General features: G+C 35.5%; 1 protein-coding gene across 1 annotated transcript in view; it reads right to left on the reverse strand.

Moving 5' to 3' along the window:
* LOC111054601 overlaps nt 1–18,406 on the reverse strand; it is a 171,417-nt gene that overhangs the window by 39,011 nt on the left and 114,000 nt on the right. Inside the window, exon 7 of the mRNA XM_039432333.1 lies at nt 14,205–14,447. Coding sequence (XP_039288267.1) covers nt 14,205–14,447 — 243 coding nt within the window. The remainder of the gene's footprint in view (nt 1–14,204; nt 14,448–18,406) is intronic.

Raw genomic sequence — 18,406 nt, forward strand, 5'->3', positions numbered from 1 at the left:
CCTACATTAACTAAAAATGATATAAACTCATAAACTTGCCCAAAAAGGGCGAAACATAATGACTACATCTTTACTCTCGTAGTGCTCCTAGCAAAGTGTCCTCCGAAACGTAATCTGGTCTGTCGGCTGGGGAATCCCCACTACTGTATTTAGAAACAGGTCTCCTATTGGGCGAATGGAATCAATTTGACCAATCGTCGCGTGGCTTCTACAGCCTTTGGACCAAATAGTAACTGCAAAATCGGTAGTTTGTTATAATTTCAATGCTTGCTGTTTTCCAACTTATCGCATTTTATGTCGCGACAAGAAGGCTAAGTTTTAGAGATAATTCCATAATCTACATTCCTCGACGACTCGGAGCCACAATTTTTAAATATCTATCATGGGAAACTCGAAGTCATGGCCGTTCATAATAGAGAGAGAAAATAATTTATTTCGCTAACTCACTTACAATAATGGCTCCAGTCTATTGCGTATTAGATTTACTATTATAACTTGGGAAAAGGCCTGAATTAAAGAGAGTGCCCGGCACAGCCTACACTCTGACCTGCTGAAAAATCTGCTCATTGTTCCCCTATACAGTATTTGTTTTGCTTGTTTTCTCGTTTTTATTTGTAAAATTATTTATTCATTCTATATGGCACACCTGAGCACATTCTCTTCATTTGTAGTCATTCTATTGGTAAATTCGTTTTTCTATCGAGAAAGCACCTATGAAAACGAACGAGAGTGTTGAAAAAATATCATCTTATTTAAAGGTGACTACATAGTTATAGTCAATCTGGTTGACATTAGAGGCTGCTCAAGGCACTACCTCCGTAAACAAAGCCGTAGTGCATTCGTGTGATGTCAGCACAGGTAGGGCTCCTACACCAATAACAACTTTTTATTGATGTAGGAGCCCTACCGGTACTGACGTCACACGAATGCACTATGTCTTTTTTCACGGAGTACTCAAGGGGCCCATGGCTCCCCCAAAAGCTCAGAAGATATTTTTATTTCAAACAGGACTATATAAAAAATTAATGTTTTTCAAAAAATATTCAAATTTGAATCATTTATCATGAAACGCAATTCATTGAATAATATTTGTGAACCTATTTCTAAATTTCCGTTCGTCTATTTCTAAATGTTTACTATTTCCGTCCAATATGTAACTGGCGAACCGATAAAATTATTCCTGCCTTATACATTAAATTTCGAAGAGAGAAAGAGGTTATTGAGATAAATTCAAGCAATAGTTAAAAAAACTCGACATGTTGACACAGTTTGCACAGTTACTTGCACTCACCAGAAAAAAATTTATTTTATCACGTGTTTGTACGTACAATTGTATTTGTACACATTAGATACTGTCACGGTGAGATTCGCCAAACAGCTTTGATAAGCAACTTTCTATAATAATAAGCTAAAAATTACTACTACCCACCTTTATTGGCTGTTGAAATAACAACAAAATCTATGATATATTCATTTATTAAGATCCAGATTCACAAACAGTTGTAAATGGTTTTCGAATAACCTATAACAGCATAATGAATGTTTGTTTACAATAAGGGTTAGTTTCTCGATGCAAACTGAGCCGGCTACCTTATCAGTCAGCTGATAACCGGCGTGTCTGTTTCTGATTGTTGACTGCTTGCTTCGATTTTCAATTTTATTATATTGTTTATTGTAGGCCTACACTCTGACCTGCTGAAAAATCTGCTCATTGTTCCTCTATATTTGTTTTGCTTGTTTTCTCGTTTTTATTTGTAAAATTATTTATTCATTCTATATGGCACACCTGAGCACATTCTCTTCATTTGTAGTCATTCTATTGGTAAATTCGTTTTTCTGACCAGTGATTGGTCATTAACTGGTCATGTGACCTTTTCTTCCCCAAACCTAGCTTCTCAATTTCGGAGAAGAAGGAAGAAAGAGGGAGATTGACTGAGCATTCCAATGGAGAGTCGTTTGTAACTCCTATTTGTTATTTTTTGTCGTTTTCAATGTTTCATTGTTAAATTTATGTAAGAGTGCTAGATTCAATTAATGTAGAGTTCCCGTAACGTTAGAATTTAATTTGATTGCCAAGTCTCAGTTAAAAAGAAGTTATTAATTATTATTAAAATCGCGAGCGAAATAATGAAGCCTAAAATGATGCCATGCAGCCTGACGAAAGATGCCAGCTATGCATTGAACAAATCTTCATGAGTGAGTGCGCGTATATTATGGGCCCATATAAATGTGAGTGATTTATAATATCATTATTTCAAAATCTCTTCGACTCAATTTTCCATAGACAAACTGGTATATCGTTTGTAAAAATTCTGACTTTACACTGTCTAAACTTGAGTCGGGCAACCCTTGGGTGAAAACACTACATGCTCATCCTTAATAAATTTATAAACTTGAAAGAACTTTTTAAAATTCAAATTATATTGTTTATGGGCTTAACCCTTCATTATCAAATTCATTTATTACTTATTGAACCAACAATATTCTTATATGATTTGATAAATTTAATAAATGCAACTTGTCATCACATGTTGTCCCTTAGTGACCCTGTGTTCGACCTTGCTTATAGCTTATTTATTTGCTAATATCATATTCATTTCAGAGGCTAATAGTAACCCATCATCGAGTTACTTGATCTTGAGAAAAAATAGTACAATTAATCCTTTGATTAATTGTCAGGAAAATAATCTAGTATACTCTAGACATTTTTCCCTATTTCGTGTGACAAGGGTACTTCCCAAAACAGGAATTAACCCTCAGATAAGTGCCGTCACCGACAGGAGACTGGTATAACCCTCACAATACTCAGAAATATGATTTATAATATACTGGGGAGAAGAATCGGAATCGTAGAAAAATAAACGTTTTTACATCTCATTCAACTTGAAAAATTCTGAGTCATCAGGAATGAACACTCGGATTGGCTTGATAAAGTGCAACTGATCAGGGAGCTACTGTCCCTATGGACTTACTGGAACAGGACCTCCTATATAGAAGTATAGGAGGACTCTCACAATGTGTCAATCATCCCTTTGACAATAAGGCTATGAATAGTATTATTCACTATTATTTTCACTCCCACAAACAAGGTTATTCACACTCTAGCATGCTTTCGCCATGAACATCTATATTTATACAGGGTGGGTGAAAAGTCCGAGAACGGCTTAATATCTCACACACAAAGGTAATTTGACGGAAGGTGTGATTGGGGATCTTATTCAAATTCAAAATACTACTTTACTATGACTTTAAAAATTTGTTTCGCCATTTTGGATCCACCATATTGAATGCAACTTTATTTTTTTGAATAGGAAGGTTGTTATTTTTCATAAACAAATTACCTTTGTGCATGAGATATTAAGCCGTTCTCGGACTTTTCACTTACTCTGTTTATTATAATAATGCGTTTTTCGACAATAATTCTGATAGCTGTTTCAGTAAATTCTAATTGACATATGAAACTATTCAATGAGACGCAGCTATATCCATTCCGAAAACCAAATCAAGCCGCAGTAAAACTATAAATCGTATATTTGATCAATCAAATCGATCTCTGAGTAGTAGCCTATAATTATAATTTTTTTTTATTTATTTATCGTCACATTACATCAATTTTTGAGTAGGTCTAACACTCATTTGACTGTTGACATGTCAATACTAGAACAAAATTATATTTAAAAGACTTAGTTCTAACTTCTTGAAAGTAAAATAAATAAATACACTCTATGATGTATCTCATCAAATTCACATGGAAATAAAAGTCACGAAAAGTTAAGTTACACTCTACAGCTCCTTTTCACAAATTAAAATTCGGCAGCAGAGTATAGGGCTTTCTCTACTAGCATTTTTCTGACTGTTAGTTTGATTCTGTTTATCGAATCTGATGGCTGCAGGTAATTTATTAAAATAACGTATTCCAGAGTAGAATGAAGTTTTTTCTAGAGCTGTGTGCCTATGTACTGGAAAAGCAATGAGACTACTATTACGTGTATTATACCCGTGTATTATATCTGTGCAGAATTGAAATTTATCCAAATTCTGTTTAACAAAAACCGACAATTGATAGATAAAAATAGATGGCAGCATAAGAATGTTTGGGTTTTTGAAGAATGCTTTGCAAGAATCTCTTGAACTCAATCCACTAATGACTCTTACTATTTTTTCTGGATTATAAAAATTTTACTGCTATCAACAGAATTTCGCCAGAAAATGGTTCCATAGCTCAGATATGAGTAGACATATGCGTAGTAGACGGCGAATAGGGTGCTTTCGTCTAGTGAGTGAGAGTTGGTGAGAATTACAAAATAAGCTTGATTTAGTTTTTTTGCAAGGACCTGAATATGCTCCTTCCAAGTGAAACTCTGATCTATTATAAGTCCCAGGAATTTTGTTGAAGAGGACACTTTAACACTGTCTTCAATTATTGGAAGATGTACTCTGTTCACTGCTGTTTGATTACGAGCAGAGCTAAATTGAATAAGATGGCTTTTATTATAGTTTAACGATAGACCGTTTGCTTTAAACCACTTTGACATTGCTGACAGTGCACTTTTTAATTTACTTGCAAGAGTGATGTGATTGGGGCTTGTTGCCAGAGCAGTTGTGTCATCTGCATACATAATTAATCTTATATCAGGTGCAGCACTTGTCAGATCATTAATATATACTAGGAGAAGCAAAGGTCCTAGTACGGATCCTTGAGGGACTCCATTTGGGACTATAGCATAATATGCTCTCTCACACATTGTTTCCTATTATAAAGGTATCATCTGTACCATTTTAGAGCGGTGCCATGTAGGCTATTCCATGAAAGCTTAACTTTTTCAGTAGTATCTCGTGATTCACACAAGAAAAAGCTTTTGACAGGTCACAGAAGATGCTAGCAGCATGTAGCGACCTGTCAATCGCATGCGACATAACCTTGACAAATTCATAAATTGCACCTACAATGTCCTTGCTCCTACAGAAACCAAACTGATTCTCATTCAGTCATCCATTATTTTCTAGATGAGCAGTCAACCTGCTTGCGACAGCCATTCCATATACTTTTGAAAATACAGATAGTATTGCTATGGTCGAAAATTTCCAAAGTCCTGTGGGTCTCCCTTTTTCAGAAAGGGTAGCACACTCCATACCTAAAAGACTGGTTGACTAGGAAGGTTAAGGGTTTAGCCAAGTTTACAATACATTTCTTTAAGAGGAGAGGAGGCAACTCATCCCATTCAGGTGCCTTTGATGCCTTCATTTTTCTTATTAGATTAATTACTTTAAACTCTGTGACTGGATTGAATGAAATGAGAATATTATTTGTTTCTGGTTGCTTTCTACAATAATCAAGAGCTGCATGCATGTTGATATTTAGATTGAGTGTTTGGCAAATATTAGCAAAGAAGTTGTTGAATGAGTTCAGTGTGAACTCTATAGGAGTTTTTTTTTGAAATACTTTAGATAGATTCAATTCTTTTGTGTTCAGGCCTGTTCCTTGCTTGACAATTTTCCACGCTATCTTTGTCTTATTGTCAGAATTTTTTATTCTATTGCTGTTGTACATTATTTTCGCCTGTCTAATACATCTAATATTTTTTTATACTGTTTCACATATTCTCTGAATTCAGAGAAGTCACGTGATCTGCTTTGCATGTGTAGCTCCCTGGCCCTGGCACATGATCTACGTATTCCAGATGTAATCCATCCCTTATCACAGTTGAGTAATCTTTCTTTTGTATGAGGTTTTCGCGGGATTGAGATTGTTCAAATTATGAGATTATCATTGTGTGAAACTTATTGTACAAAATAATAGGGTCGGAGATAGTATCACTCAATTGATAAAGCGATTCCCAGCTCTCACTTGATAGAATGGTGTTGAAGAGATTAATATTATTTTTCGAAAATATTCTTATTGTTTTAAAGGTTTCTCTTTTTTTATTTGTATTCGATCTGTTTCGGTTCCATGAAGTAAGCAGTTTATTTGGAATGTCAACCAGTTGTGCTGTGTGATCAGATAAATCATTGTCAATGATTGTACTATTACACTGTCGTAGGTCAAAATCGGAAGCTACGTTGTCGATACATGTTCTAGAGCACGGTGTAAGTCTAGTCGGATCATCTGTGTAGTGCAGGAACAAGTTATAAGATTTTAATAAATCTAGAAATCTGGATCTTGCTATTGATTCCTTCATTATATCTATATTGAAGTCACCTGAGAGAAGTCTTTTGTATTTGGGATACTTTTTGAAACAGAATTCTAAAAAATTATTCAATATTTCAAAAAATATTTTCAAGGAGTGCCTGGAATTGTTAGGAGATCTATATTATGCAAATTACAATTAGATTAAAATGCTCGTTAATTTTAACTCCGCAGCACTCAAAGTACTGTTCAATGTAAAAATTCTGAAAATCAGGAATAGCTTCACAAGATAGACAGACTATCTATCGATAGGATACACGACCCTCCTCTTATTTTTTGTTGTCTGAAATTCTACGAACTTATGTTATATTCGTGAAATCTATGTAGAAGGAAGAGGTTGTTTTCTCCTACCCAGTGCTCGGTTAAACAAATAATGGTAGGCTTTTTTTGCAAACTGGCAATGAACAAATTATTCACGTCTAGCTTGTTATTCTGTATGATACCTTGAGTATTCCAGTGGAATACACTGAATGAAACCTCTATCATATCCTGAGAATTGAGCATATTATTAGTACTATTATTATTGGCATCATCATTATTATCATACCTATCACTACTATCATTATCATTTTTACTACTACTATTATTATTAGCACGATCATCACTATTATTACCGTTATTATTATTATTACTGCTATCATTATCATTACCATTACCATCATCGTTATTACTATTACTATTATTATTATTTTCATCATCATTATTATAATTACTTTTACCTTCATCATTATTATTACCATCATCGTTATTAATATCATTAACACTTTTATTATCATCGTTTTCATTATTATTGCTATTGTTATGACTATTATCATTGGTATGTGAATTTGAATGAGTTACATCTCTCTTGCTTCTAAAAAATTGATCCCATTCACAAAAACAACACTAGAGTCATTATCATCACCACCGGTATGAATGAGCTCAGCAGATGACTGATAGTTTGTGTCCAATTGTGAAGATTCACTCTCTCTCTCTCGTATGCCGGCACTCTGCACTATTGAGAACAACAGCAACCAAGTCGCGATTCATCTTCTCTTCTTCATCTGTCGCATTATTTGTGGCTGCACACTGAGATGTAGGGGTAGTATTGATTCTGTTAGGAGCTTCAAAGTGGTGTATTACTGGTGGCCTCCGCCATGTCGTTGATCTTGGAAGAAGTCTCTCTATCAGTGATGAGACAAGCATAGTTTCCCTTTCCTGTTCAAGTGGAATCCGTGTTTCGTAAAATGTTTACGGTGCATGATTTCATTTATGTCGAAGAATTCAACGTGACTCAATCCAATTGCCACTTCGGAGATATATGCATTAGCCGCTTCAATATTTTTGTAGTATGTGTGAGAAAGTGGTATATCACGTCGCAGAGGAATGCTTACAAAGACAACGTAAGTATGATTGAGATTTGAAAGTTCTTGTTCTAGGTGTTTGTAGATAGTATCGACTCTTCCTCCAGCTACATCATTCGCACCTGCCACTATGATTAAGCAGTCTTCCTTTCCCAAACCGTTCCCAATAGAGCCGCAGTTCACAATGTCCAGTAAGCCGGCGTTGGCTTTGCAGATTCCAAATACTTCAGTTCCAGTAAGACGATTATTGGTTATAATAGCGAGATCTCTGCTATGACTATCACCATAGAAGTGGATTTTCCTATAGGGAACATGTGTATTGGTTGAGAGTGAGTTCACTTGATCGGTTGGAGTCGAAGCTAATCTAGTTGGATTGAAAGAGGTTGAGCGATTCTTAGAGGTGATTTTTGTGAGCATTTTTACTTGGAGTTGCAGAGATTCGTATTTGTTAGTTAGAGTCATTGAGTTCATTGATTTCCTTGATAATAACATCTTGCTTCCGTATTTTCTCTTTTAGGTCCGCTATCTTCTTTTAACGCAGAGTTCTCAGAAAAGTTATCTTTTTCCTATTGCTTGCTTTGTGAAACACAAGGTTGATCCTGAAACACAAGGTTGATCCTGAAACACTCGGTTGATCATCTTTAAGATTCTGTATCTCCTGAATAAGTGCGTTCCGGTGAATCAGCAGCTCATTAACACGAGTGACTAATAATTCATCTTTCTCCTTCAATGTTAAATCATCTGTTTGACATCCTGTGCTACATACTTGAACTTTCCGGTTATTAATTATTCTTGAGTCGAGTGACAATCTTTGAAGGGTAGCCGTGCTATTAACTTTCTCAATTTTCTCATTTCCTTTGTGTAATTCTTATCATTATTCATAATATTCGTTGGAGTAAGAGGAATCGGATAATTGACATGCATCACAGTAGAAATGTTTTTTCCTAATGTTGAATCAGTCGTAATTGTACCTGAATAACTTATGAATACATCTCCACACTATATCGCTGTTGATTAAAGGATGGCTTCTTCTATAACATTGTTTTTCATGATATATGCCTATGGTATATCTTGGAGTTTTGTAAGTAGTGACTGACATATTATTTTTTTTTATCACAGATAGACAGCAGGTAGGCTATTAGATAGTACGGTATTATATTCGACGAAAATAGGCTAGTATTGTCTTCGGCACTATTGACATTATGCCGGGTCTACACGACAACGATATTTGCGTAAACTTGGATGGAAGCCAGGTTTACGCAAATCTGGCTTTGAGCCAAGTTTGCTCAAACCTCTGTTCACACGACACATTCTATACGAATGTGTCTTTGAAGTGTTTATAAACTTGAGATGAATAGTAACTCAAGACTCCTCCTCCTCCTCCTCCTCTAACTACTACTCCTCCTCGGACTACTCCTCCACCTCCTCAACCCTCCTCCTCTTCATCCACCCCCACCTACTCCTCCTTCACCTCCTCATCCTCTCCTCCTCCTCCACCAACTTCTCCTCCTCCTCCTCCACCTCTTCCTCCTCCTCCTCCTTCTACTCCTCCACCACCTCCTCAATAATAATAATCAAGAGTCCTGATTATCAAGTGAAGAGTGAATAACTATAATTATCTATTACATTGCTATAGAGTAAATAAGATAATTATTATCCATTAAAAAATATTCCTTGTTTTTGAGTATTGACCACGCACATATTTAATTCGAGGGTGCTGAATCCGAATCTGAAATCGCGAATTCTCTATCTTCATTTTGAAGCTATTTAGGTTTTGATGGATAGATGAGACATAATCGTTTCCTAGAAAAATTGAGGCAAACCTGGCTGGGATTGATCGAAGATAGCACAAACCTTCAAACCTCATCAATTCACAACGATCTCTCCTGTAAAACATAAATTAGGTGTACGTGCACTGGTAGTGGGCGATTCAATGATTAAGCATTTCAAATTGAGAAGAGGTATGGATATGGATAACTCTTTATTCAAATCATATTCTGGAGCAAATTTTGTATAGTTGACAAGGACTTTATCCTGCTATGACAACCTCTATGATATAATAATAATACATGTGGGTACAAATGATGTTTGGGATTCTTTAACACCAGACGATCTGGGATATAAAATGGAAAATCTTATCAGAGTAGCAAAATCAAAATTCACCTCAGGGAAATTAGTGATAAGTGGTCTTCTCTACAGGTTGGACACGGACTACAGATATATAGACGCAATTAATGGCGTGATTGAATGGTATTGTGGTCAAAATAATTGAATGTTTGTAGATCCAAACTGTTGGGTACGTGGTCGCACTTTTGCAAGAGACGGACTTCATCTCAATCGTAAGGGCTCAAATATTCTAAAGAATTTATTCAATCGGATCATACTAGACTGTAAAAAAAGAGAAGTACTAAGTTCATCTCCATTAAAGTCTCAGGAGGAACAGAGCATGCAAATTCACAGCGACAATGATGCAACTTGTCAACTCAATACATGTCTCTCTCTGGTAAGCAACACTGAAAACTCAACTGTGAATGGGGCTATGCAACAAAACCATTTTTTGTCTCCAGATCAAGTTCATCACAATTTGAGGTAGAGATAGATGATTGTGATGATCGGTCTGTTGAAGATTGGATTATTAGGTACACCAACAGTAAGAATATTTCATTCATGTCTTTGAACTTGTCTGATTTGGGAGATGACTGTGACAATGAGAACAACCCCATTGACGTACTGGACAAATCTAATTACAACCCCCAAAGTCGCGGCAGGTTTACTACAGACAATTCTTTGAAAATTGTTGCAATCAATGCGCAGTCAATGAGAAATGAGATGGGACTTATTGAAACTTTACTATTATACAATCATGCCGACATTATTTGTGTGAGTGAACATTGGCTGTACAAAGAAGAGCTACCGTTTTATACACCAAACAAATATCTTCTCGCAAGTAGCTTTTGTAGGAGTCGCCCACTCTCACATGGAGGGTCGGCTGTATTTGTCAGCGAGAATCTCAAATATGAGGAAATTGACATATCAAGTCACTGCAGAAATTTTATATCTGAGGCCTCAGCAATAATTTTGAAAGATTTTAATCTGATTGTCATGACGTTATATCGCACACCCAACTCCAATGTCCATGATTCTATAGATAAAATGGAAACGCTATTGATTGAGTTAGGGAAATACAAGTACAGTAATCTGATAGTAGCGGGCGATTTTAATGTGAATATTTTGAATATGTCAAATGAAACTCAGCATTTTTTAAATATGATGAGATCCTTTGACCTATATCCAGTACATGCCAAACCAACAAGAAATCTCTCATGTTTGGACAATATTTTCACGAACGTTGATAAGGAGTTTGTTTTCACCTTTCTAACTGAAGAAGGAATAATCTCAGACCATGCAGCCGTTTGGGCAGTTATTACACACAAGAAAACTGAAGAAAATTATGATAGCTCTGGACCCAGTTTTTTCAAAAAACGCCTCCTCTCCACCAATAGGCTTGATAATTTGAACATCTATCTGATGTATTACGACTGGTCACCCCTGTATTTATTGGATGACATAAACACGGCCTTCAATTTTTTCCTGGATCTCATTGAGTTCTCGTTCAATATGAATTGTCCTGTAGTGAAAGTACGGAATTGGAATAATGAATCAGCAAGGCCTAAGAAAAATGGCTGGTTCACTCCTGAACTTGCTGTCATGAAAACGTGGTTGTTGTGTCTCTATGACAGATGGAAACTTACCTCAAATATAGAAGATGAAATCAGATTCAACAAATTCAAAACGAAATATAATTTAGCAATCAGACAAGCAAAAATTTGTGCAAATGACAAGGCAATCATTGAGTCATCAAACAGATGTAAAGCAGCCTGGCGAGTTATTAGGGCTGAGACTGGCCAAAGAAAGGTCAGTACAGATATCCCGATTTCTCCTGATATCCTGAACCAGTGCTTTGTTGATGCCGCTGATGCCAATTTAGATTTAGACTCTGGCACTTCGCATGCTGACTTGCTGGAAAACTTTCCATTCAATGAGCACCATAAAATTGACAGGGCCTTCAAATGGAGAGAGGTCAGTGTTCAAATAGTTACTTCAATTGTTACAGGACTTAGTAATTCTCATAGTGAAGATGTCTTGGTCTCAGCAATTATGCAGTGAAAAAACTCTTACTAGCCTTAGTTCTACCTCTGACATATCTGATAAATTTTATCATGAGGAGCAGTACTTTTCCTGATTGTCTTAAACTATCAAAAATCACACCCATTTACAAAAGAGGTGATAAGAGCTGCCCAGAGAATTATCGTCCCATAGCTATTGTGCCTATTTTTAGCAAAATCATTGGAGCATGTCTTTTTGAACAGCTCTATGAATACTTCACATCAAATGATCTACTCTACCAACATCAATATGGATTCAGACACAAGCACTCTACTGTTATGGCAGTGGAAAAGATAGTTGATGTAATACTGGAAAGTTTTGAAAAGAAGCATGTAGTCGGGACCTGTCTAGTAGATTTGAGTAGAGCTTTTGACACTTATCTCTCATGACTTTCCCCTAAATAAATTGGCTTTTTATGGGATTTGCAATGCTGATCTGCAATTGCTGAAGTCATATCTCCAAAACAGAAAACAAATGGTTGTGATCGGTAACTTCTCTTCCGAAATTATGAATGTAGCTGCAGGGGTACCACAGGGCTCAGTTTTGGGGCCTTTTCTGTTTCTTGTCTTCGTAAACGACTCCAGCTATAATGTTCCATATTTAAGTGTATTATATGCTGATGACACGACTATTGTTGCAACAGACCCATTGATAGAAAGAGTAGAGAATAAACTTGACAATGCTCTGTCTACGGCCAGGACGTGGTATGTGGCCAATGGACTGAAATTGAATGAAGATAAAACTGAGATATTGTTTTTCTCCCTCAAAGACAAGTTAAGTAATGGCCTGATTAAACCAGTCAAACTTCTTGGACTTTATATGGACAACAAGCTGAACTGGGACACACATATTGAGCACCTTTCAAAAAAATTATCTCGAATAGTCTATTTATTGAGAAAACTGAGAGGCTGCGTGAATTTGGATACACTCATATTGACCTATTTTGGGCTTTTCCACTCACATTCGAGTTATGGTGTGCGTCTATGGGGTAATTCCGTTAATGCTAAAACAGTGTTCTTATGGCAAAAAAAAGGCTCTTAGAGCTATCCTAGGACTAACACAGCGAGATTCATGCAGGCCACATTTCCCTAATTTGAGTATACTAACCCTTCCATCTTTCTCCATTTATTCCAATTTAATTCACGTCAAGAAAAACTCAGAAAAATTTTCCATTCATGAAGATTACCATGCATATAATACCAGGAACAGTAGGAACATTGTAGCACCACAAATAAGACTCACTAAAACTATGAGAAGCCATACTTTCCAACAGTGCATATTGTATAATAAACTGTCTCAAACAACCAGGAATCTGCCTCCTTCCATCTTTCTTCATTTATTCCAATTTAATTCACGTCAAGAAAAACTCAGAAAAATGTTCCATTCATGAAGATTACCATGCATATAATACCAGGAACAGTAGGAACATTGTAGCACCACAAATAAGACTCACTAAAACTATGAGAAGCCATACTTTCCAACAGTGCATATTGTATAATAAACTGCCTCAAACAACCAGGAATCTGCCTCCAAACAAATTTAAGAAAATTGTATACAGTTATCTGAAAAATAATGCCTTTCACTCACTTGAGGAATACCTGAATACCTGAATTGAATGTATTTTATGTAATGTAGATATGCTTTATCTGTTCAATTTGTATCGATTTTCTGTTCAATTGTGTGTAGACTACTTTTTAAAAGTATGTATTATGACTTTCCTGATGCTATAATTGTAGCCTGATGGTTAATAAAACGAATCTTGAATCTTGAATCTTGATCTCCCGTCTACACGACGCAAACTTAGCACAAACCTGGCAGGTTTGCGCTAATATCGTTGTCGTGTAGACCGAGCATTAGAGTTCTGATAAGAATCACAGCTAAGCTCGACGATCACGGTCAAGATAAGACATCACTATTATGCAGTTCTTTGATCAGTATTAATAATGACACACATGGACAGGAAGCACCTGTGCAATGTGATACGCAGTTGGAATTGTAAGCTTTGTATCATCCTTTCGGTCAAAATGGGTGAGAACGCGCAACAGCGGATCAATTGGGTGAAGCAACAAGTATCAATCGTAAGGGAGCTTCCGAAATTGTCTGAAAGTCTATTTTACAGCACTAATATTCTCTCGCAGGGTTGAGAATTATTGAGGTAATTTTTTGTCTGTTGAGATTTAGTCAAGTCTGATCAAAGTCCAGAATTGGTGTTTCAACGATACTTTTCACAGTTTCTAGTCCTTGTCATTTAATAGGTTAGATCACTAAAAACACGCTCGAAAATAGATGGAGGGCCGAAACTCACATCTATTAGTCGCTGCCTTCAATCATGACCACAGATGAAAGTTCACATGTACTTTAGATGAAAATAGAATCCCGAAATTAGCAATAAATGAGTAGAATAACACGAACAGTCTCTAAGTTAAACTTCATGCAGCCATCAGTGCTGCTTTGTCTCATAGACTTAATTAATAGACTTAATTTAAAACAAAGAAGCTGCAACTTACTTCAAAGTAGCCGACGCGGTACTACTGAGCTCTTCCTCCCAAGGAGTTCCGATCTGTAATATTCGATGTCCATCCTTCACGATAGTTGTGTTAAATTTTCTTGCAGAATACTGTTCAACATCTTTCCCAGTGGTTGGGTCAGTTTCGGCCTTAGTTTTTGTGTAGGCGTAAACCGCCATAGCAGCCATTGACAAAGACTTTGCTTGTGGTTGACGGGGGCGGGGCGGGGCACCTGCACGAGTACTTATTGAAACAACAGAAAATATTCAAATATAAAAGTTGTAATCGGAAGCCAATCTGTGAATAAAATATATCATTTATAGCAAAAAGATCTCACACACAGTAAGAAATAAAATCGGATATTTCTTGTTAGGCTAGTTTCACACACATTCGGTTCGGTTCGTTTTCGGCAGATTCTGATAAATGTGAACCGGTAATTCGGTTTGGATACGGTACCGAATAGAAACCGCATAGAACCGAATGTCCACTTGACATTAAATGACCGAACGCAGTGAGGTCTATGTTTTAACTCGGAATTTCTCGGCATTGATAGAATTTTAATCTTTGATATTTGGCAGGAATATTCCTTTTTCAACTGCTCGTCGATGTATAGGCTACACAAGGTTTTTTGAATTTTTCATTTTGAGGATAATACAAAAGGAAAGGTTTACAGAACTACTAGTTAATTGCATGCGTCATTGCATGGGCAAAATTCTAGCCGGTGTGCTCCCCCTGTTATCTCAGTTATTATTGAAGATATCAACTCAAAATTTTTTTTAAATGAAAGAGGGGGAAAAATAAAGCGCGCTAGCCTATTTTTATACAATTTAGTTCGATTTTAATATTAGAAATAGCTGTTTCAAAATGAACCTCATTTTGAAGAAAGGACAATTCTAAATATATTATTATCTCAACTATTTTTGAAGGTATCAACTAAATTTTTTTCTGATGAAAGAAGAAGGAAAAATAGGTGTTGCTTCTATGCATTTTATTTTGAAAGACTAATTAAAACATTAAAAAAAAACAGTTTGAATTTCTGAAGTGAGACTCAACAATGAAGAATGAGGTTATGTTAACAATGAACTGTGAATAATGAAGCCATTAGCACAGCTGACTCATATAATATGGCCGAATTAAAGATTTCAAAATAAGTGATTGCTCAAATGAATGTTCGCATCAATTCAACTTCTTTGAAAGTGATTGAAGAGCACCGGTAACTGCAGGCAAGCATGGACATTGGAATACAATATAATTGATTAATCGATGAATTGAATAGAAAATATATATTATTCTGGGGAGTTTTCATTAAATTAACATTAGAGTTTCTGAAGCTGACCCTGAAACAGAACAGAAATTGGTAATTTTTGGTATAATGTGACTAACAATTGTATCTCACAATATGGTATTGCATAATCGTATCTCAACTATTTTTGAAGATATCAATCAATTTTTTAAATTGAAGAGGAAAAAAATAGGTGTCGGTAATATAAATTTTATCTCAAAATACTAATTTAAACATTAAAAAACAATTATGTTCTGGGGTCAATTTATGTCAGGTTCAAGTCATTTATATTTATAGTAATTAAGATGATTGAATAGAATAATATTGAACATTGAGATAGGATACAAGAGTTGAGATAAAGAGATTATTCAAAAGTAGAGACTCTTGGAGTATGGGAAGAACTTTAAAGTTAAGAACTAGGAATTGAAGAAGTGGTGAACAATCTACAAACCTTTACTTTTGATCACATTTTCTTATGACAATGATAAATTTGAATTGAATGAACTCTTGAAACAAGTCAAATAATTACTAACCTGAACAAGTCTGACCAAAGCTTACTGAGCCTTGGCCAAGACCAAATCTCTCTCCTAAACTAAGCTTTTTCTAATCTGATATTTTCCTAACCTAAGCTTTTCCTTACCTTAGCTTCACATGACTTGAGTTTTTCCTAACCTAAAGCTTTTCCTAACCTTAGCTTTCACCAACCAAAGCTTTCTATAACCAAAGCTTTTCCTAACATAAGCTTTACCTAACCTTAGCTTCTCCTAACCTTAGATTCTTCTAACCTAAGCTTTCCCTAAACTTAACTTTAACCTAACCTAAGCATATACTAACCTAAGCTTTTCCTAACCTTTGCTTCTCCTAACCTAAGTTTCTCCTAACTCAAAGCTTTTTCTAACCTAAAGCTTTTTCTAATCTAAGCTTTCACTAACCAAAGCTTTCCCTAACCAAAACTTTTCCTAACCTAAGTTTTCCCAAACCTAAGCTTTACTCAACCTTAGATTCTCCTAACCTTAGCTTCTCCTAACCTTAGCTTCTCCCAACCTAAGCTTTTCCTAACCTTAGCTTCTCCCAACCTAAACTTTTCCTAATCTAAGCTTTACCAAATGTTAGCTTCTCCTAACCTAAGCTTTCCCTAACCTTAACTTTTCCTAACCAAAGCTTTTCCCAATGTAAGCTTTTCCTAACCTAAGCTTTCCCAAACCTAAGCTTTTCCTAACCTTAGCTTCTCCTAACCTAAGTTTCTCCTAACTCGAAGATTTTCCTCAACTAAGCCTTCACTAACCAAAGCTTTTCCTAACCTAAGTTTTCCCAAACCTAAGCTTTACTCAACCTCAGATTCTCCCAACCTTAGCTTCTGCTTTTCCCAACCTGAGCTTGGGTTAAGATTTTCTCAACCCAATCTGAACCGGTAATTCGGTTTGGATACGGTACCGAATAGAAACCGCATAGAACCGAATGTCCACTTGACATTAAATGACCGAACGCAGTGAGGTCTATGTTTTAACTCGGAATTTCTCGGCATTGATAGAATTTTAATCTTTGATATTTGGCAGGAATATTCCTTTTTCAACTGCTCGTCGATGTATAGGCTACACAAGGTTTTTTGAAATTTTTCATTTTGAGGATAATACAAAAGGAAAGGTTTACAGAACTACTAGTTAATTGCATGCGTCATTGCATGGGCAAAATTCTAGCCGGTGTGCTCCCCCTGTTATCTCAGTTATTATTGAAGATATCAACTCAAAATTTTTTTTAAATGAAAGAGGGGGAAAAATAAAGCGCGCTAGCCTATTTTTATACAATTTAGTTCGATTTTAATATTAGAAATAGCTGTTTCAAAATGAACCTCATTTCGAAGAAAGGACAATTCTAAATATATTATTATCTCAACTATTTTTGAAGGTATCAACTAAATTTTTTTCTGATGAAAGAAGAAGGAAAAATAGGTGTTGCTTCTATGCATTTTATTTTGAAAGACTAATTAAAACATTAAAAAAAAACAGTTTGAATTTCTGAAGTGAGACTCAACAATGAAGAATGAGGTTATGTTAACAATGAACTGTGAATAATGAAGCCATTAGCACAGCTGACTCATATAATATGGCCGAATTAAAGATTTCAAAATAAGTGATTGCTCAAATGAATGTTTGCATCAATTCAACTTCTTTGAAAGTGATTGAAGAGCACCGGTAACTGCAGGCAAGCATGGACATTGGAATACAATATAATTGATTAATCGATGAATTGAATAGAAAATATATATTATTCTGGGGAGTTTTCATTAAATTAACATTAGAGTTTCTAAAGCTGACCCTGAAACAGAACAGAAATTGGTAATTTTTGGTATATATTGTGACTAACAATTCATTGTATCTCACAATATGGTATTTCACAATCGTATCTCAACTATTTTTGAAGATATCAATCAATTTTTTAAATTGAAGAGGAAAAAAATAGGTGTCGGTAATATAAATTTTATCTTAAAATACTAATTTAAACATTAAAAAACAATTATGTTCTGGGGTCAATTTATGTCAGGTTCAAGTCATTTATATTTATAGTAATTAAGATGATTGAATAGAATAATATTGAACATTGAGATAGGATACAAGAGTTGAGATAAAGAGATTATTCAAAAGTAGAGACTCTTGGAGTATGGGAAGAACTTTAAAGTTAAGAACTAGGAATTGAAGAAGTGGTGAACAATCTACAAACCTTTACTTTTGATCACATTTTCTTATGACAATGATAAATTTGAATTGAATGAACTCTTGAAACAAGTCAAATAATTACTAACCTGAACAAGTCTGACCAAAGCTTACTGAGCCTTGGCCAAGACCAAATCTCTCTCCTAAACTAAGCTTTTTCTAATCTGATATTTTCCTAACCTAAGCTTTTCCTTACCTTAGCTTCACAT

Source organism: Nilaparvata lugens, chromosome 7 (genome assembly GCF_014356525.2).
Source record: "Nilaparvata lugens isolate BPH chromosome 7, ASM1435652v1, whole genome shotgun sequence".
Lineage (NCBI taxonomy): Eukaryota > Metazoa > Arthropoda > Insecta > Hemiptera > Delphacidae > Nilaparvata > Nilaparvata lugens.